At 25.2% G+C, this 24,379-nt stretch overlaps 1 protein-coding gene across 1 annotated transcript in view; it reads right to left on the bottom strand.

Annotated features, from left to right (window-relative positions):
• The window catches only part of LOC112602651 (regulating synaptic membrane exocytosis protein 2), a 194,974-nt gene that overhangs the window by 75,341 nt on the left and 95,254 nt on the right, over positions 1–24,379 (bottom strand). Inside the window, exon 5 of the mRNA XM_025350840.1 lies at positions 11,396–11,558. Coding sequence (XP_025206625.1) covers positions 11,396–11,558 — 163 coding nt within the window. The remainder of the gene's footprint in view (positions 1–11,395; positions 11,559–24,379) is intronic.

Raw genomic sequence — 24,379 nt, 5'->3', positions numbered from 1 at the left:
GAAATAGGTGTGTGCGATGAGCGCATACGCGATATATCGGAACTCGACGCTTCGAAACTCACGTCATCGCCACGCAAAAGCTCGTCCCGGCGGACATAGTCGTCGTCGCCACTACGTTTTTATTTATTTATTTATTTTTAATAAAACATGCAGCCAACTTCGAAATCGATTGGTTCATAATCGTTTACATTAGTAGGGATGGTCAGAGCTGGGACAGGATCAACGAAAGTAGAATATCAGTTTAAAGAAACAAATATTTTATTTTCTTGGAAGTAGGTAACATTAGAGGTAGACAATTTTGACGGTGAAGATAATGATAATTTATTGTTTTCAGATTGCAATTGAGAATTAGTATTATTCTTTTTCTTCATAGATGTAATTTTGATTACTATTGGTTGTTAAATATCATGATGGACGATAAAGTTTGTTCTCGATGTATTGTTAGTTAGCATAGTTAGTACATCTCATCAAAGTCTTAATGTCACCATATACAGCGGAGCTTTAAGAAATGCTAAATTTGTCAAATATTGTTTGGTTAGATTTATATTTTATTTAAATTAAATAGCTGTTCTTTAGAAAGATGGTAAAATTCGGCTGAAGAAGCGTTATTTTCTTGCACTGTTTCAAATAAAAAAATACATTAATAGATATAACACAAGATAAATTTTGTTAAAATTAGGTATTTAAATCTGAAAATGTCATAAAAATAACAGTAAATTGCACACAATGAACGACAAATGTACGTGAATTATGTAAATTCTAATCGATAATTAAAAAACCAAAACTACAATTGAAAACAACTATTTGGGGATTTTGACTATGTTGTTTGATTTTATTAATATAATTATTATTATTATTTACAATTAACACATTATTTTTTTTTTAATTTACTAGCAGTAACTTATCTTTATATAAAAAAATCCTGTTTATTTTGCTTTTAATACAAAAGTATAAAATATCGTATATAATATACTCTGAAAAAAAAATCTCATCCCCAATATTTACATCAAAAAATCGTAAAAAGTTCTTAGATTACAGATTCCAATTGATTTTTCAACAAATACAATTTAAAATAAAACATGTATTATTTATTGATAATACCTATAATATATTGTACTTTATTTTTTATCAAGGCATGCATTTAATACATTGTAGTGAATTATAATTTGTAATTTTGCAACTTTTTTTTTTTTTTGTTATATAACTACTAATGTATTAATGTATACATATATATATTTTTTTATTTTTTTGTTTTTGCCTGCCGGTGATTAAACTATGTGCTGTAAAATGTATTATAACCGCTGTCGTAGGAAATGTGAAATAAAAACACACTAAATTGTGGTTTGGGTACGCCACCGCTTCCACTTTATAAATATATACATTGTGTTGGCATATGATGGCCAAAAAGTGAACCTCTGCTGCGTCTGCTATGATGAATGATGGTGAAGAGTTATTTAAATAAGTCCTGGTCCTCACTTAATCACTGCCGATGCGGCATTTACAAAAACGACATGCATGGCGATGAGAGGCAAAATCGGTAGGAAAGTATATAGGGAGAGCAGCGAGAGATAAAATTAGAGAGAGAGAAATAGAGAAAAAGGTAAATAACCTGATGAAAAAGGGACCGGATACGGGGGCCTTGAATTAATTTCCGGACTACACTCTCGTGCTGCGCGATATACAGCGGAGAATGTGAAAAAATAAAACATACAATTCTTTGTTATTAACAAAAACGCACACGCACACACACTAACACGCACATTTATATATTATTTATGTGTGTGTTTATACATCGTGTTTTTCTTTCTTTCTTTTTTCTTCCCTCTCTCCAACGTGTGTACCTTCCCTTAACCACCATTGTGGCTACTAACCACAAGATTTATCTAGCTGTGTCAAAAGGTACATGTTACATATATATATAATATATATTTAATATATAATATATATACAATAGAGGAAGAAAGAGACCGAAAAGAGCGCGATTCTATACAACGTTAAAAATATATTCAAGGAATCCAGTACCTTAATTGGGCTTGAAAACCACGAGAAAAAATCCGTTGAGTTTGAAAAGAAACAACACACTTACACACGTTTTAACAAAATTAAATTGTAGTTTAACTTAATATAGAGTTTTAAAAAAACGTATTATGTAGAATTTTAAAATAAAATAATGATTTCCAAGTGTTTAAACGTTTCATAATATTTCACTCACGTTTAAAAAGATCAAAACATTTTAAATTTTACATCGTTTATTGAAATATTTATAATATTTTTAATTATTGATCAGTTAAAACGAATTATTGCATAGTGATTGGAAGTGATAAAACCAATATAATATATTATGTAATATTTTAAATATATTCATAAATAATGATTCATACTAAGAAATTTATAATTTAGTAGTGGAGAGGGATTATATTAAAAATTAATTTGACGTAATAAATTTAGGTGAGTGGTATTATGTGCATAATTTATTTGTCTTAAACTTAGATGTAAAAAAAAAAATTATTCTCAAGCTGGACACGTTTTATGATGTAAAAGCAAAAAAAAAAACTGATCCATGAACTATTGATGAAAGTCATTTATCGTAAACACAGAGAATGGAAATCAATCAATATCTAAAAACTTACAACATTCTGTAACTAATGGGCCTCCTCGTACTGTGCGTACTGTGCACAATATGGGTGATATTTTAATGTATATTAATAAATTACAATTACGCTCGAACCTGATGTCGGTCAATTAATTTATTGATCTCTATTCACTGAAGATAAAAGTTATTACTCTGCGTTGACCGTTGAATTTCGATACGTTAATTCCATTATACAACTCAAAAGTTAATAGAACTGTTTTATAACTAGTCTTTTTTTTTTTTTAATAATTGAAAACACATGAATTTACTGTGTAATATTTAAAATTATAAATAATATTGTATTGAATTTACGGCGATGAGATGATTAATTACAAATTGTTTATAATGAGTTAAACATAAAAACAAATACATTGGTAATATATTAGTATAATATATGTATACTAGCGGCTTTTACACGATCTTCGTCTAAATTGTGATTTTATGTTTCGTATCTTTATTTAGTAATGAATTTTCAAAAAAAAAACAACTTAAATTTTTATACTAATATTGCAATAAATGTATACAATTTAAGTCTTTATTAAGATTCGTAAAAATCAAGTGGTAGTCACACAAAAATAATGTAAATATGATGCAATTTTAACTGAATTCCACATTAATGACAATGTCAAATTTCAAATGCATTGTTCGCGTAGTTTAAAAAAACACTTAATTCTACGAAAAAAAAACAAAAATTTCAATTTTATTTCCTAGATATTTATCACTTACAAATAAAATATAATGATTTTAATATTATCATATAGGTACTTAAAATAATAGTATTTTACAATAAAAAATAAACACTTATTATGTATTAACAAATGAAAAAATGTAAAAAAAAAAATCACTTTTTTTGTCCCATTATCATAGTTCCCACAATATTGGACAAATTTTTCCTAAACCTCATAAATCGTAAGACTATTAAACACTTATACTATGAATTTCAATAATACGATGATTATAATTACACGGCATCTTGAATAGGCAATTTAGCTACACCACTGTCGTAGTTCATAATATATCCAATATTTATAAGTTATAACAATAAATTACTATAATAAACTCATCAGTATCGTCATTTTCGTTATTTTTTCCAATTGTTTTATAAAAGTATTGAGATCTTTGACATACAATTTATAAACATTTATTGACTGTTATTCTACTATAAATCACTCTTAGTGTTAAACATTGGAGTAAATCTTCTCCTAAACATAATGACGGACAACATCAAAAACGCTCACATATTGTTGTTTAGCCAATACAATCGTCGTTTCGCTCAGAAACTAAAAATGTATATGTTTACATATTTTAATATACCGAAATATTTATAAATATAAATTGCACATAAAATATTTCGAGTTTGTACGCATAATATGATAATTTTGCACGCAAGCGTATACGTTGTTGGATTTTTTTTTCATATAATATTATTACGGTGTATCATACAACAGTACCCACAATAACATGGGTATACACATATGATGACCTACAAAATATTAAAATATTATAATATACCTACGCGTATGTATACCACAGATACGCATTCATAATACAAAATACCCATAGTGGGATCTGTTCAAGATACTACCAACCCGATAACAACATCAAATATTTAATTCGTCATCGATCGAAACGTAAGATAAAATAGCTGCCGTTGCTGATGCTGCTGCTGGATAAAACAAACGAAACCTTCCAATCCTCATCATAGTATTACCAATATATTAATATCGATGTAAACCGGATAGTATGCTGAACGGAAACATATATGTTTGATATCTATAATATCGTTATGTAGAATGATATACAATTGTCTCTGGTTATTACGATTTATATGTCTTATCGCGATGTAATGATCGGTATTAATTATACTGTACACGCGTATTATTGATTTATGACCATGAACACAACAAAACGATTCGTGTGTTTTCAATTAGTTCAACAGTTTTAATCGTCGTTCGTCGATAAACTTTAGACCTTTAAACGTTTTGAGTGATTTAATTTAAAAAAAAAAAATAATAATAACCAAATGTAGGTAAATATTATTGAAAAAAATATAAAAACAATTTTAATTGATTTTCTTTTTAAATTTTTTGAGTTTTTACTTTGTGTTGGAATGTTATATTAGGCATGTGTAGATACTCTAGTGTGTTTTAGTGTTAATAACTTTATATTTTCATTAAACAGTGTGAAATATTTGACGAATAAGATTTTCAAAATTATCTGGCTTATTCATAGTCTACTGCGTTTAAAAAAGGTTATTATTAAATTTATCGTGACACACAATTCATTCTTTATACTCATTTAAAGTTTGGAAAATCTCTGAAACTATTACCATAAATTGAGCAGTGTCCAGAATATAGCTTTTACTCTACAAGATCATATCTATAATTCTCAGCAACGCCTCATAAATTATTTTCATATTATCCGCGGATATCTTTGCATACGAGATTATTATTATTTATTCATTTAAATGGAAATATTTCACACCACATAAAATTCGATACATTTTTCCTTGTACTGAGTTGTATGAAAACTGAAAAGGCATAGAAAATCAAATGTATACAATATGACAGAAAGTTATCAGTCATTTAGTGTTTATATATATATATATATGTATATATATACGCACTCTATACAATATAGCTTTTGAATGACTTCGAAAAAAATAAATAAAGGGAGTGAATTTTACAATGTTTGAGATGTTTGTTGAATGTTCTTCCACGAGTCCATCTCAGTTTCTCAGCCGTTGAATTCAATCGATTGCAATAATATTTCATTTCTCTAAGTGAACTGAATCATTTCTCAAAACTAATCAATGCAAACCTTAGGTCACCAATGACACTCGATGTGGATAAACCATTAAAATTAATTTATAATTGTGCCACGAACGAGGATCTAAGAATAAAATAGGTGATTGCCGTTTACGCTTAGCCATCCACTGCATCTGTTGCTTTTTATATGGATATACTACCGCGATGGTAAGATTCGATGGCATAATGCCCATATTATCAAATTACAAAATATCGACGATACGTTTTAAAGTTAACCAACTATTGCCCTTGTGACGACTTTTCTTCTTTTATACCAACTTGATTTCTGAACTAGTCGACATAATGTAAAGTTACTGTATATAGTATATTTTTTTTATCTATCTCACCGCGCTCACGTCTTTTCTTCAATAGTTACGTGTGTGTGTATATATATATATATATATATATATAACAAATACATTATATACGTACAAATATATACATACGTTCATATGTGCGCACATATCGGAACCCGTCAGGCACAATAGATGAGCTTTTTGAATTGAAAAAGAGACGAGAATAGATAGAACATCTTTCGTATTGGTCTTATATCGGTGTATTTTGTCTGGCTTTTTGTTCGCTTCATAAGCCACCCCGTATATAGCATTTTATATATATATATGGGGTTATTGAGAAGATACCATATTATACATTATATATATATGTATACTCAAAGTTTTGGTCCAAGAAAATCATGTATATATAGTCATAGAAAAAGACGACAGATGACGGTTAGATAATATATTATTATTGTAGATGGTTTTTTTATGAATATCTTTATAAATAGAATTTTCGTATTTTTGTATCACCTTAGAAAAATATATTGGGTCATACATAATTTATTAAGAAATAAAAAAATGAACGAAACTATGTATATGCAAACATAATGATCAGTTTACGATCATCAGTCCCGTTCGGTGTTAATTTAGGTAACATTCCTAAAGCAAGCTGTTACGTTCAATAAAAACCGAAAACAATTATTGTGCATGACTCGATTCCAGTTAAAATTTAAATTGTCATGTTTCATATGAAATTTAATTATTATACTTCCACCGGGGTTGTTATCATTATTATTTTAGTAGCAATCTACCAACTTAAAACCCGACTTAATTGTTTCAATTTAAAACTGAAGGTAATAAAAATAAATTTAACAGAAAATATATATTTGTAAAATATATGGTGGATGTTAACCTTCGGTTAGAAAGTCGAAAAATTATTTTATTATAGTGAATTATACCTAATTATTTTTACTGAATACGCTACGTGGTCAAAAACAGTAAGATACAGTTTAATTGAACCTGTAAACTATATTAAATATATCGATTTAAAAACCCCAACCACAAAATAATTGTGAAACCTTGATTCTTTAATATAGAGAGTATTACAAATAATTATCTGAAACATATTTAAAACTGTTTATATACTTATGTGTTATGAAAAAATAACCGATACAACTATAAACGAAATATAAATAACATTTATCGAATTATATTCAACCCATACGTAGAAAATAAAATTAAAACATGTATCGACTTCATATATATTTTGTTATAAATTCTGTTTATTTTGTAGTTAAGTGATTAACTGGAGTCAGTCTGAGCAATATAAACAATATAATACCGTGATGATTCTACAATTTTAGATTTAACAGTATACTATATTGTATCCAATATCAGTATGTCATAATAACGTTTCATAAGTAGTTAGTTATGTTAATTTATAATACAGATAAGTCATTAAAATTTATTTAAATTAAATATGTATATCTATATTTGCGTGTGTATAATTAAAGCATGATTATAGATGTTTTTTAATATAACTTAGTTTGATCGACAAAACGTAAATATTTTACATTTTACATTTTTTGGAAGCTGAAACACATTATAATATAGTAGTCGGGATTAAATTATTTTAATTAATTGTTTTTATAATTTTTTTGTTGCGCCAAAACAAAAGACCATTTTTTACGATGAGTCTAAAAACAATATTTTAAGTTTAATAATTATTTTTATCGATTTTAGGATACTAAAATGTAATAAAAATATTGTTTGAAATTGGAAATAAAATAAAAAATAAATAAAATAGTATTTATTTTGTGTTATTATGGTAATTTTTAATTTAAAAATTTAAAAACTTATATTTTTACTAAGTCTTTTCACTAATATATTATCACTGTGTATCTGAGGCGTGCCTATAATAACGGTGCTTTCAACTGAGATGGCGTCACCATTGGAAAGGAATATAAATATATATCATGTACCTAAAAACGCATTTCTTATATAAGAAAGCCTGGTTGTTAGACCAACACGTATATCATTAAATGTATATTTATATATACGATCATATATTTATATATATATATATATATTATATAGTATATATGTATTCTACGCACGACATGACACACCCGCTGGAAATAATATACCATCTGACCCCCATTTGGTTAATGAAAACACATTTCCGGAAACTATCGATTTGTTCTTCAACAGGCTGTCAAAATATTTATTCGCTACTCTATGAAACGTGGATATATCTGTACGCGGATATTATATTATGACACAAGGGCATAATTATTAAAATATTATAATATTATGAAACAGTTAAAGTAATAATTAATGGAAAAATGTTTAACGCATAATAATCGCTGTTTTTCAACATTGTGTACACTGTACAGTGTACAGTGACGCTGATGCCTCAAAATACGAATTCCGTAATTATTCAATAACATTTTTCATAAAGCTATTACTTTTTTGACTTAGTTTAACTAAATTATTTCATTATTAGTAAAGTAACATTTGAAATATTTTTGATGATACCAAATCGCAAGAGAGAAATTATCGAGATCGTAATATTTCACTCAATGATATATAATAATATTGTTAATATTTTTAAAACCCATTTAAATTGTTGCAGTATTATAATTATTTTATACCAAACAATTAATACAATATTTTGTAATAAAATTAGACAATCAACTTTATTTTATTTTTAGGACAAATAATGATCAATTTCCTAAGTTTATCTATTAAAAACATTTAATTTTATAACTCTATATACAAAAATAAATGATTCAAAAGGATACATTTATCTAATTTGTATGAATATACGGTTTAATTATAATTTGTTTAAAGATTTCCACTATAAAATAGAATTATTAGATAAAAAATAATAATCGGCTTAATATCAGAATACATTTCTATTATATAATTTACTATACACTTCGATCAATATTTGTAGTATATTTTCATATTTTCATACTAATATTTAAATATATCATAAACATGATAATGTGAACAAATACAAATTTAAAATAATTGAAAACTTGTAAAATAGTTTTGAATATTACAATTTCGAATGTATACAAAATTTGAAAAAGAGATAAATAATTATTTTAGCACCCTAAAACTCATTTTCAGATATATTTACCTAATAATAGCTTATAGTAGTAGAATGTGACGAGTCGACAAATATTTTGTTTTTGTTTACAAACAATTTATCATATTATATGGCTTCATTTTTACACTTCCGAAACCACACTTAATGAATACGAACTTTGGATTTGGAGAGATATTGAACATATCTTTATCAAACACATAATATGTCGTAAGATTGTAACATTATAAAAGTATGGAAATCGCATTTATATTATTTAAAATATAAAGTTATACCCCCATTTATATAATATTTTATTTCAAAAATCAAGTATAAAGAACTATATCAAACATATAAAAATTTATGTGGACAACAAAACTAGAATGTACAGACAACTTCTAGCAATATTGTGTTTAATATAGAATACGTGGAAGGAAAACCCTTGTTGTAGTGTAATGACAGTTAGGGTCCATATTCTTGGTAACGGTTGTATTATATATTATGTTGGGGTCTAAGGTAGGTACTATAGAAAATAGTGATCGTAAATAGTATTTTTCTGCACGTAAGCGCACGTTTTATGGAGTTCTATAATAATATCATATATAATATAAAAATTGACTGAGACTATAATGCAAGGAGAAAAATACTGATTGATACGAAATAAATTCAACAAACTATTTTTATTTTTCATTTGTACAATAATATACTAGTGTAAAAAATTAATAAAATATTATCATAATATTATGATAATTTACAAATCAAATCTATGTTATCAGATATAAAATCAATGATAATTAAATAGAACACAAGAAAAATGTTAAACGATATGTCAACATAATTATATCCATTATATCAGCGGTTCCCAAACTGTGCACCGCGGTACATCAGCTGTATAGTTTTGAAAACATAAATTAATGTCCAATATAAGTTTCAAAAAACATATTGTTAAATACTTTAAAATCACTACTTAAATGATTAGACGCTATATTGTTTATTGGTTTTTTCTTCGATATATATAGAAAGCGGTACAATTATGCTTAGGCCATTTACTATTTTATCGACATCCATGATTCATTACTATCATTTCTTATTTATTATGTACTTCAAAATGGTTTATAGTATGTGTTTCGTTGTTTTTTTATTATTATTGATCATTAATACAATAAATTAATCAAAATAATAATGAATTGCGTTAATCTTTAATTTGTGTTCATATATTATACATGTAAAACGTGTTTGATAATAATTTTAAACATTTTCGAAAATAATAATACTAACTAACTTTATTTTACATTTAATCTGTTATATTGAAAGATACTTATATTTCTGGAACTGTTAATGAAGCAACTGTTAGTTCAATAAGATCAAATAAAAATGCTATCAGCAGTATTGAAACAGACTATTTATAATGTTGCATATTTACATAAATTAGTATTATTTAAATATTTACTATTTTAAATTCAATGAAACATAAGAATATATAACTGATAAATAAGTTGTTTATTTATTTTTAAATTATGTATTAAAAATATCTGAGAAAAATATACTTTAAATTTAACGTAGTGGATTATTTTGATTTAGAGATTATAAGCTATTAACTATTAGAAATTGAGCCGATTAATAATTTTCAAATAAAAATATAAGAAAAAAATATATTCAAATGAAAGTAGAATTTAAAATAATCAATACTTCTTTACAGCGCAGTAGAAAGAAAAAAATATATATTTTCTGTCCCAAGCCTTTGAGAACATAAGAATATGAATGATGACGGAATACAAAACGAATGTAGCACATCAACCGAATTTATTATGTGTATCTACTTATAAAATTAATTTTCTTTTCTTTATTCTTTAGACCATATTACATTATCTGCTATTGATATCAATATATTTTCAATAACATATAACGTCTTTGTTATTTGGTGTAAAACGCATTGTTCAAAATGATTTTATACCACCACAATTATTATTATTACTATTATTGTATATATAATTAACACAGCACATACTAAAGAATTCTATTACATTATCTCATAGTTAAAAGATCCGGATGACAAGGGTTAGTACACCAATTTTCACTCTCCTGAATTCCTAAAATGAAGTGGAAAAGTATATGTTCAGGAAATCAGTTCATTTATAAACAGGAGAAAAGAGTTTTTTTGACACCACTGAAATGGATCAGAGATAAACGAAATGGCCTTTTATATATGTCCTTTACTTTCCCATTCCTTCCTTTTTTTTTCTTTCTTTCGCCTATTTATACTCCTCGCATTCCTATATTCCCATCTCCACACCCATGAGGTCACAGGAATCTTGACGGATTTGTTGTTGTAGGTCTGGAAGAAAAACAGCGTACAGCTAGGGAAGCAATCGGACAGCGGCGTCGGTGGTTTTAGATTGACCGCGTAATGGATGGGAACCGACTGTTTTACAATTGATGGGTTCACTCTGACCGATGTTCCCTTCCCAACCGAAGTTTTCGGGATAAAAATCTACGACCATTTTTTCATCCCTACCCGTACGCACAATCGTATAAGTATACGCGATTATGTACACTGTTATAAATACAGCTAGCGCGCGTTTACCTCGTCTTCGCCGACTTTCGTGTACGAAGTAGCGCAATCTTCGCACACCTTGAACTTGCATCCAAAGCACACACGCGAATAATCACCGTCTTTAAAGCTTTTTAAACAAACTCGGCAACCACCAGACCGGCATGCTGGTTGTTTGGCCATTTCTGGTTTGGATCTGAAACGTTTAACATAGAGACATCAGTATAATATAATAATGATATATGATAATATATTCATAAATATAATAATATTCATTTTACTTCTAGAATTCTAGATTGTATTAAAAAAAAAAAAAAATAAAAAAAATACTTAATGACTTACAAGGATTCAAAATTGTTATGATTAAATATGAATGTGATTTATTTATTGTTTACAATCTATTACGGCATATAACTTATGTATATTGTAGTTATACATGCTAAAATATTGATATGAGAATTGATTTAAATTAGGTAATACTAACGATTGGGTCTTTATGATTATTATTATTTATTGTTGGTATGCAGTGTACTGTGTATAAGTATAGATACTTAAATTTAATAAAAATAAAACATAATTACACTTTTTTAATACATAGAAAGAGCAGTAAATTATTGATGGTGACAAAGCTATGATCAAATAATAGGTAATAATAATAATGTAAGATAAAATAAAATTCACACAATTATGTATATAGATAGTATTTTATCGATGTAAATCTACATCGTGCATTTTGTAAATATATATTATTTCATTGGTGTATTTTTAAAAAAATCAGAGAAAACATTATTTTTATTATTATTATTATTTTCTGTTTAATCAATTTTAATTAATATCAGAATATAATATTAAAAATACGGTTGAATTTACCTAAATCTAGCTATATTATATGTGTATAAACTTTCACAATAATTATTTTATATCAACCCTAAAAACATAAACTTCTAGTAAAAAAGAAACCCCAACAGAGTATAACCATACATTTACAAACATACCGACTTAATCACCATTTCCATTAAATAATGTGTTTAGGTAATGGGTACATCTACCCTCTATTTCTTTTTTCTTTTTTACATAATTTAACTCAATGTCACTCATGTGCCCATAATTGCCACCTTTTTATGATATAAATTAGCAACATTTATTTATAAGATAAGTGTAACTTTTTGTTAAGCTTTGAAATAGTTAAATATTTCCTTTGAAAAACTATTATAGATTAAATCATAAAAATATTGAATTTGATTACTAAATCTTAATTTAGGACAAATATATTTTTATTTCATAGTATATTATATCTTTAAAATACAATATAAACCAAAAAATCTAATAACTTTAAGTCCAAATATCAAGCCCTAAGCATACGGACGGATCCTTTTGGAAAGCCACTAAAATATTAATGAAAATTAGAAATCATTCACATATTCTAAATAAAAATAATTCAAGCTTTCCAATAAATTACTTTTCGTTTACTAACTTCTGCACCTTGGTATGTTTCTAATAACTCGCTCCACAATGACCTTAACATTGAAGCCATTAACATAGTTTCACCTAACAATCACAGGAAATTCCACTTCAAACTAGCTATTCTCACAACCTCATTTATAGCCATTGAAGAGGGAGTTAACTTGACGGAAAACACCCCCATTGGTTAAAAATACGCTGGTGTAGAGATTTATTACATCTACAACCATAATACCGTATGAGAGTTCTGTCACGGGACAGTCTCCCTCCTCATAAATTATCATGTAAATATTCTCCACATCACATCCTATCATATTTTTTTTTATTGCAAACATGTTACCAATTGTAAATTTTCTATTTCAATAATGATAAAAAAAAAAAAAAAATACAATATAATTCCATGGCGTATATTTTTGAATATTTAAACTAGTCGGGTATAAATTATATAATTCTATAATCAAACTATTGAAAAAATATATTTTAATGTTTCAAAAATTGTTAGATGTGTCACTAGATAGTAACAGTATATTCTGTACAAATATATATATATACAATTATTTAATAAGGCTTAATTTAATTTTAGTTTGTAGCTCTGTTAAAATTCTGTCAAGCTGTCATTCTACAATTCCTGAAATCCTACTGATAAAGTCAATGTTGTTTTAATCATGGTATTACAGTAATTATTATTATTATTATTATTTTTTGAACACAATTATTTAGACAATTATTAAATGTTAGTTACATTTTATTTTTTATGATCCTATAAAATACTATTAGAAAACATTTCATACACAATTAAATACAGATAGATTATATAGAGAAAATTGGAGTTAGAATTGCGTTTCAAAATCCGTTTCCAAAGTGCATTATAGACATGTTATTTATATAAATATATATTATTGTGGTTGCAAAGCGGATAAGTATTTTTGTATTTTGTATTTTATTTTTTGCGTTTACGATCTTAGTACTAAGTCTGTAAAAAAGTTACAAATGCTGTCTGAAATTATTACCACTTAAGATTTGTAGATATTTGTTGGTAACTATATAGGAAAAGTTGTAGCTTGCTCAGACTCAAGCTTATAAGACATATTTATCCGGGTTACTACTATAATTATATACATCTATTTATCTCAGTAATGAATTATACAAATATTATATGTATTAGTCGCTCAAATAAATGAAGAGAATGAAAAACTATGAATTATCTATAACACACGTAAATATGTAATAAATAATTATTTAAGTCAGAATAAATACAATCGAAAACAATTCAGCTAGTGATGAAAATATGATATTATGCTAATTTTATTAATATAACAGACAAAAATATGGCTTTTTTTAAATCGGAGTAATCGATTCAGTTTAAACTGATGTTTTCAATGTATATTATTATATTTTTATTTAAACTGGTATCGTCATAATTATAGACATCAGTAAATTACTCTTAGTATGGAAGAACTATTGATAAAAGTAATAATTTTAATTTTTTATCGTGGATCTACTTAAATAACGTTCACATTTATGATAATTAGTTTTATTATATTATTTAAAATTGGCTTACAATATATGCATAGCTTAAAATAAATAGTATATATTTTTTCTTTTAAAAATTCGATGATAGTAAGTTAATAATAAATTATGTTTAATAGGTCTTTTTGTAAAGTTTCTCCTATCAGGAATTGTGGTAAGCGATGTTTAATTTTCACATACTCATACATTCTTTAAATTCTACCATGACAATACGCTTAGTATAATGTTGTTCTTTTGTTCCATTTATTTTTGTATTTTGGTTGTTTTTGTCATTTAAGATTTATAACTGGTTTGTATTTTATTTTTTATCTACATAATATATTTTAATATCTAAGGTTATAGTTTCAATAGAGGTAGCTGCTCTAAGTGATACTTGCTAGGTTTTCTCATTGTCATTTATACTACAGTGCCCAGTCACCCATATATAGGAAATATATAATCCCTATTGCGACTTTGTTGGTTTTTTCTTGGATTAACTTTGATATATTGGTTGGATCTATTATGAAGCCACCAAGTAAATCGATAAGTAATGGATACCTGGTTGCTATATATTGTGTTTTTTTTTTTTTGTTTTTTTAATTATGCGATTTGCTACTTTATATATTGTAAGTGTTCAAAAATATATTTAATTTAACTGTACTTTCTATGTATACAATATGTATGCATGTACAATTTATACATACATTGTATATATAAATTATATATTATATAGCTTTTTTATTTTAATATACATGATATGTACCTACATACTGTAATCACGGCGTACAAAATATCTATTTTAGCATACATCCACTTTTTTATGAGTAATACCGTTTTTTTTTGTTATTATACAGATCATATGAGAATTGGACATACCTACTTAATGAATAACTAAGTGTAAATAAATTGCTTAATATAATATTAATAATGAACTGTCAAATTTAATTAACACTCTGAGCTGAATAAAAACATTATATTTATTACACTTATACAGTTGTATATTAAATATGATAATACCACTTTAAAGGAATGGAACGCACAGATGGTGTACTATTAGGCGAGTACATTACATTTAATTAACACATGTTTTCTATTTATTATTCTATATTTATAATTCAACCATACATGAATACTAATAATAATGGTTTATAAAGTTCAGGAGATTTTTAATTAAATTTATACTGACGTTAAAGAACTAAAAATACATTTTCTGTCAATATACATTCACTCTACAATCAATAGCGTTTAAGTAGTAGCAGTTGGTCATTATGTTTATTCATAATATTCTTCTAATTATTCATATATATACAAAAAAATCTAAAGAAAGAAAATCGCAGGTCATTGGCTATTGTTACTAATATACGAATTAAATCTAAAAACAAAAAATAAAACTAATATAATAAACATTTTATCGTAAATATAAAATATTTAAAAAATATCGATATATTTTTATTGAAATCTCATTTTAATGTTAATATTTAATGAAATAATACTGATTAGTACAATAATTTGTAATACTGCATTTCAAAATATGATTTATATTTTATTAGTTAGTAGGTACTCATTAAAAGTATTTCCATTAATATGATTATAATAATACGACTAAGAATATTTTATAAATTTCAGGATTGAATTATTATGAATAATTCACAAGTTTGTAACGTACTAAATTACACCGGTAGTATTTTTATATAACTATACACAGTAAAACGAAAAACGTACCATCTAATTAATAATATGATAATAGTAAATACTATTTTATTATATTTTGATAAATGCTGTCACTTTCAAACGAAATGAAAGAGCACCTATCCGTTATTAAAAATAAAAGAACTTCTTGACAGAATCATATTATTTTGATAGGTCATCATTTGAGTGTACCCCACTTTATTTATTTATATACATACAAGTTAATTGCCAGGAAATAACCCACAAACACTGCCTACAATTGTTGGCCAGTAACTGTGCGTGAAACCCAAAATATCCAATATGTAAAGATTATTGTATGCTGTGTGTTTAATATAATATGTATAGTTACATAAAATATCAATGTATAAAAAGTAAAATACTGTGTTTAAACTAAAAGTATAAAAACGTGTACTCGACGCTCATTTGTTGTATGGATAATCAATAACACCGTTAAACTGTTTTTGTGCTTGCCTAGTAGCATAGTAATAATATTATATAATACAATATAACATGAACAATAACAAATATGCACATTTATGAAAGCCCGACCAGCGTTGTAATAAAATCATAAATCGATAGGTAACGTTCATAACATATAATAATGTAACCATTAGTATAAAAATCAGAATTTTAAAAGTATTGAATACAAAAAAAAAGAAAAAAAGAATTTTACTATTTACATTAGTGTATAAAATAAGAATTAACAGATCACTTTTTACAAGAAACGCGTTCGCTGACATAGATTGATGAAAGATTCTTAAGCCAAACACGAATGTAATTATATTATTTTATATTGAAATGTTTAAATAATAATAATAAAAGAATAAATCATTATAATATTATCTCTTTAACCGTTATGGTGATTTACAGCGAAAGGGGAGAAAAACGGAAATAAATTATTCATATAACCCCGAGGATATATATATATATATATATATTATACGTACACTATTCCGGGTAATGTCTAAACACTTTTCGACGTTTCTTTGAAAATCAAAGAGGTTTTCATAAAATAAATTTTCTTTTGAGCTAAATTGTATTATAACGTAGGTAATAGGTAATATAGGCACGATTCGCTGTGAAATTTACAATAGGTGTTAGATACGCACTCAATACTCATAAATTCAACGACTTAACGAATGATATACTCCCATACAGTATATGCCATCCAATTTATACACGGTTAAACGAATACAGAACATTATATTATTATAATATATTGTCTGATATTTTATACGATTTGTTGTGACATTATTTTAATAACCGGCATATTTTATTGCTCACTCCTCGCAGAAAAATAATATACAGGCACAAAACACATTATTTATTTTATTGATGGTTAATAATATCGAGAGAATACTACTGGCGTTACGTTCACTTTTTTGTGAATAATTTCCGTCCAAAGTAAGTTCAGACCCGAAAAGGGGTAGTTATGCCCAACACAGTTTTAAATTTATGTGTTTAATATTCAATGCGTCCAACGTTTAATAATAGTAATTTAATAATTTAATAATCGTTCAAAATCATATCATAGAAAATAATATTAGTCAAATATCACAAATTCACGTTAAAAATGTTTAATTAAGTTAAATAATCTTGATTAAAACGATATAAAACATTTGTTTATCTAATTACATAATTTAATAACAATACATCAAATAATTAATTTGGCTAATAACTTTCACCCAAAATCAGAAACTTAAATTACTTATTAATTATTACAAAAATTAACTGAACAAATGTATTAATTGAGATTCAACTAATTTGTCACTTCAATAACGACATTATAGCAAATATATTTTGATAAGCACTGTTATAATAAAGCAAAGTGGAATCTTAGGTTACTTGAAACTCAATTCATATCCGATGAGAGTACAAAACTTTGCTAAGAAAATAAATTTTATCTACAGAGCTACTTAAAAATATAGAACCTTACAGGCATACAATTATAATAGCAACCTCGGCATAATAATTTAAATAAAACATAGAATTCGGTTTAATTAAGAATAAGAAATTCTGAATTGTAGAATGTATTTCTTAGCCTCTAATTAAACCGATATCATAAAATTTACGAAAAATTTACGATACTAAACTAATTTAAAAATATTTTATTAACAATATTTAATACAGAAATCATGACGATGAAATCTGTTTTTTTCAAAAGTATACAAATTGGTATAAAAATTATGTTTCCATGATATGCTATTATTATAATATATAAAATACTACAATATATTTATTGATTAAATGTCATAACTGTGGATTTTTTTTCTAGTTATCAACGGATGATGATTTTAAATACCTAAATAACAAAAATGTATGATTTTTACAGTACAATAAAATGTATATAATAAGTATATGAATAAAAAACGTTATCCAGTTCACCTTCATAAATAGATTTCTAAATCCAATAACTATAATTTTACTTTGAATACAATTTTTAATATTTCAATAAATATCAAGTATTATAGAAGGTACTACGTAAATTATGATGACACTATTATTTTTTAAATTAACATATATTATTAAATCACTCATATTTCAGTCATACTGTATATCTTGAGTAGGTGTTAAATAAGTGGCTTAATACATAAACAACGTTGATATTTAAAATAAAGTCTAATTCCATATCGTATATTTGTAATAGTTGTTAAATGTAATAAAGTATTATTAAACAAATTGCAATATCACCAAGGGTATGTCAGATAAAAGCTCTTTTTAAATTATTAAGTATTCAACATAGAATATTAACACACGCTGGACTTTGTAAACATATTAACTTCAGTAGATAAACCATGAAGTAATTGATTTTAAGGTAAATGATTTTTCGTGTCGAATATTTAACAAACTCTAAATAAAGTTTAAGTAATTTTACATTTGTTTCAGTAATTTAACACATTCTATCATATAATTGAATACACAAAATAAAAACAGTATTTCTTGTAGACCTATATTTGCATATGTATAATATATATATATATATATATTTATATATATATATGTGCGTGTGTATGTATACATTATACACACTCGCACAGAAATATATATATATATATTGTACATCAATATGGAACATGTAGCAGCTGAACGAATAAACAAAAAAAAAAGGTACCTAGACATTTATACCCTTTACAATATACATTACATATAACAATTCACTGAGATTCTGTAGTTTCGGGTTTCGGATTTTTTTGTTTTTCCTTTTTTTTTTCACAGTGCCTTTGCTGACTGCACGGGCTATCTATTACAAATGATAGCTATACAACTCTACTGTACTCCATTTTTATTACCTGTACGACATTCAGTGCGTCTAAATATAATATTTATTATTAAGTTGAAACATTTAAGATACATTATTAAAAATTTTAACTATTTATAAAGCTACCGTTTATATAGGTAGAAATTAATATGCATTTGAATTAAAAAGTGATATTTTAATAGCATTAAGATGGTTAAATTAGATAACATTATATGAATAATTAAAACGCATCGTTTAAAATATACAATAAAATAATATAGGAATAAATAGACAATTTATCTCATATATAGTTTTCAAAATCCTCTCCCTATATCTTCAAAAAACAAAAATCAGCTTACAATTTGAATTGACTTTTTCATTAATTTGAATAGTATGAGACATAAATTAACATAAATATAAATCTTTTAGACTTTTTTTTTTCACCAAACCACTCACATTAGATTTATCAAATTTCATTATTAACAATATAAGTTTAACTAATCTAATTTCTATATTTTTATACACTAATACGATAAGTACCGTTAAAAAACATTGATTTTTATAGTTCAATTAAAAAAAACATGCATGTGAAATATGGGCGTTCTATATGGTATTGTGCAGTGGCATATTTAAGTTTTTGTCAGGGGGGATATGACTTTATAAATGAAGATACCAATGAGGATATTGTACAATAGATTATAATATTTTAATTCTTGATTAATTCTTTTATTTAATATAAAAAATAAATAATAATAATATTTTAAATAATAATATATGATGATTATAATTATGTCTGTGTATATAGCCTATGGGGGAGGGGAGATTTATCTCCTTGATCCCCCACCGTAAATACGCTACTGGTACTATGTACGTTATTTTATTGCTAAAATACAAATTCTTATTATAGAGTCACAACTACTTAATAATTAAGTTGCATATTATACTTAGAGGACCGTTTTTGTAACTTATATTTTTATGAATATTATTATTTTATTATAATTCGTTAAACTCAATCATTCCGATTATAATAGATATAACTATTGATAAACATTCTCTGGCTATGATTAATCGATAAAATATTTAATATACTAATACGTTATTCCATTAGAATTATAGACTTAAAATCATAAAACACATAAAAATCAATTATTTATCCTTATCTTATACAATAATATTGTCCAAAGAGATCATCCATTTTAGTAAATTTTAGAACTAATAACCAAGCAAATAAAATATAGTATATACTATACAAGGTTGAAAAAAAAATAACAATAAATGCTATTAAAGTATTTAATTCATGAAGAGAACAAACTATCTAATTAAACGGGTTTTAAACATATATTACAATGTTTCATGTACAATAATAAATATAATTATTTATAACATTTTATTATTCTCAACTTCAAAGAAGCACTGCATTGTCAGGATAAATTAAATTTATTTTTTAGGTTTAAATATAATCCTTAAGTATAAGTGGCACTTTTTAGTACTAAGTGTAACGTTACAATAAAAAAAAAAAAGAAGAAGAAAATGATCAATAATCATAATCCTATTTGAACCCAATTAAATTATGTTACTATTTAGGTATTGCATATTATAAAAAGCAATTTAAATAGATAATTTACGAATATATAGGTTAGAATAAAATCAATATGTTTGATTAATTGTTATTGAATAATTTTTATGTACCTATATTAAAACCGCCGAGAATAAATAATATTGTTTACTAACTAATTCGTTCTCATATATTAAATTTATTGACTTGTAATTAAATATAATTACATTTTCCGTCATATCAATCAAATTTCAGAATTCAAAAAAAAAGTTAAGTATTAATTTACATTATTAAACTAAATTTAACTTAGCAATACAAAATGCATATTATATTCAAATAAATTAGTTTTAAAATATTTATTTAATAATAATTAATTTAAACAAAAATATGTTAATTTACATCTTAAGTATCTCGTAACGAGATTTTATTACTCTGTAAATTATATAATTCATTTATAATGAATTGAGCTGACCAATTATTTAATTTAATTCTCTCAAGTGACATCTTAAACCCAAAATTGTGGTATTAGAAAAAGAAAAAAGACCCAGCATTTAAATTCCATTAAGATATAATATCTCTAGTGATTGTTATAACTTACAACAGTTTATCCTAAACAAATTCAAAATACTCAAACGAATTTAAATTGAAATATAATTTATATATTTATTTTTTAAACTATAATAATAAAAAGTTAAAAGTAATAGGAAAAGTTTTGGATGGTAATACTTAAAAGTAGGTAGTAAGAAAAGTAATCAACTAGTCCATATTTGCATATAATTTATAAAAAAAATTATTAAATTTAATCGTAAGTTTTTAATTTTTCAAATAGATTTTTCCATTTTTTTCACATTGTTTTTAAACTTATCACTTTAATACGTACTCATAACAATGACAACATCAATCATCTTAATATAAAAAAAAAAAAAAAATTGTATTTAGTTATTCCAATATTTTATGTTTTGGAAGATCTAAAGCTAAAAAAAAATGTATACAAACATTACAAACTATTTTTATTTAACAATAATTTTTGATCATTGTTATAGTATCTTATTTTGGTTTTTATCAAAAATAGTAAAATAATTTTACTTAAAATTGTTATTGTTTTTATTTAATTTTTTTTTTTTTAATTAAATTTATAAATTTACAATTTCTGTTACGGAGAATAATATGTCTCATTATCTATTATGGATACACTGAGTTGTAAAGAACAGTAAATTGACTTAAAAAAATATTACTAGGTCAGGAGTTAGTTAAATTTTTAACAAGTATTTTATTTTATATGAAGAATGAGGTATAAAGATGTATTCTGAGTTCTAACGAATGATAAATCTGTGGTTGTATAATATATTTATATTATTATATATGAGCCAAGGCAAATCAACACTAAAGCATTGCGCTAAATCACTTAGAAATTATTCTCTTTAAATAAAATGCGTAATTTATTTTACAGCTTTGGAAATAGCTAGATTTATATCGACAACATCTAGTAAGAAAGTGTAATGTATACGAATTTATCAACTAGAAAAATAGATAACAAAAATACCAAAACGAAAATGGCAATTTATTAGATTATATTTGAATACGTCATCATGTCTACGTGTATCACTATAACATCCTATAAGACGGACGTATCCCAAAACAAATTTAAAAGCTTAGAACTTAAAAATTATTAAAAAAAAAAGTTAAATTAATTCTTAAAATCAATTAAATTATATTATACATTTTTATTTAATATTATAGAATAAATATTTTAATAGTTGATTGTAACCATTATGTAATCAGCTATAATAAGCTAACGTATTTTTTGGAACAAAAATATCGAATAGTTATAATATATTTTTTTTTAACTGGCATAAAATAAAAAATACCAAACTTTATATTCATATTATTTTGTCCATTAATAGCCTTTTCATATTTTAATTATTTCTGCTATAAATATTACAACACTATTATCAAATGTGGTATTAACAATAAATATTTTTTTTTCACAAATATTAAATCCAAATTCGTAGTTATTTTTAAATATATATATATATAAATTAATGATCAATATAACATAGTATAGTAACAGATTTACTATTAAAAAAAAAATGTTAAAATCCCATTAACTAGTATTTGCAGAAGTATCTAACAGCCTAAGATAAATGAAGAGATGAGATAAAAAAAAAAATACTTATTTTACTATCAATATTGTATTTAAAATATACATAATTATTATATGGTAAAAACAAAATCTGTAAGATAATCATAAATTATATCCCCAATGTTAGTGATCAAAAGTAAAGACCTACTGTTGATAGTTTTAATTTTTAATACTTGAATATGATAATTTTCTGCCAAATGAAGTAGATATCCGTAAATCAATTTTTCAGATTAAACTGTTTAAAACATTTTTACGGTAAATATTTATTTTATTTTTTCGTAAAGTAGTTTTTATACTACATAAATGTGATTACGCTAAAACTGTTATTTCAAAATTTCTTTGATCCTTTATAGAATTATGAAGATGTATTATTTAATACGCGTCACATTGAGATTTATTAAATAATAATCACCTCGTCTGAACAAAGAATATCGTAGAAGCTAGTTTCGTTTTTTTTTAAATTTTATCACATGGAGTGTGACATTTAAACTCTTTTCTCAATTCCTCGACCATACACATGTCTACTTACCATCTTACATTTTTCATTCATTCGTGTATAAATTTATATATGTATATACGACATACGTATATTATATATATTACGATGACAATCAATATACACTCACGCACACTGCATATACATAATATATACATTATTCAATATATATAAACTCTGTATAATAATATTACAACAAAATTAATCGATTGACATTCGTTGTGGTGGTATAATAGTTGAAGATATTATATATTATGGTGAGAGGAAAGCCCGTCGTATTCGTCGAAATATCGAATAATACGTATTCGAGGAGGACCAAGAGGGGACTGAGATATTGTCGGTCGAAGACGGTGGCATTTTAATGCGAACGAGGCATATTTGCCAATCCCACCGGCATTATTAAAATTTGGAATAGACCAACCCTTCTCTGACGTCTACCACGATGATACTCGACCAACCCTAAGCACATAATCGAGTTTAGCTTCATCTCCTCTCATTTTTTTTTTTTTTTTTTTAATAAAGTTCAACATTCCATACCTTTCTCCACGTGGATCGTTTATTAAAAGTCATTTATCCCCACACGTCGTTATATAATAGAGTATGACGAACCAAACGCATACAAGAATCTAACGAAGCCATACGAATATAATAATACGTCATCAAAATAGAATTAAACTGCCCTGAGTTTTTTATTATTATTAAAACATACTTATATTATTATATTTATTAGAATTAAAAATAATAATACACTAGATAACTAAGATTGTTCCTCAGTAACAATTTAACAATATGCAATTCGAAAAATTTTATGTTTTCGAGTAGTAAAATTAACAATCGAAAAATACTTGAAAAATATCATATAATTGGCAATTGATGTTAGATTAGGTTATACATTTTAAGGCCATAACTATAACCTATAATTTATC

Source organism: Melanaphis sacchari, unplaced genomic scaffold (assembly GCF_002803265.2).
Source record: "Melanaphis sacchari strain LSU unplaced genomic scaffold, SCAv2.0 Contig8_pilon_pilon, whole genome shotgun sequence".
In the NCBI taxonomy this organism is placed as follows: domain Eukaryota; kingdom Metazoa; phylum Arthropoda; class Insecta; order Hemiptera; family Aphididae; genus Melanaphis; species Melanaphis sacchari.
This window is presented reverse-complemented; position numbering and strand designations above follow the sequence as displayed.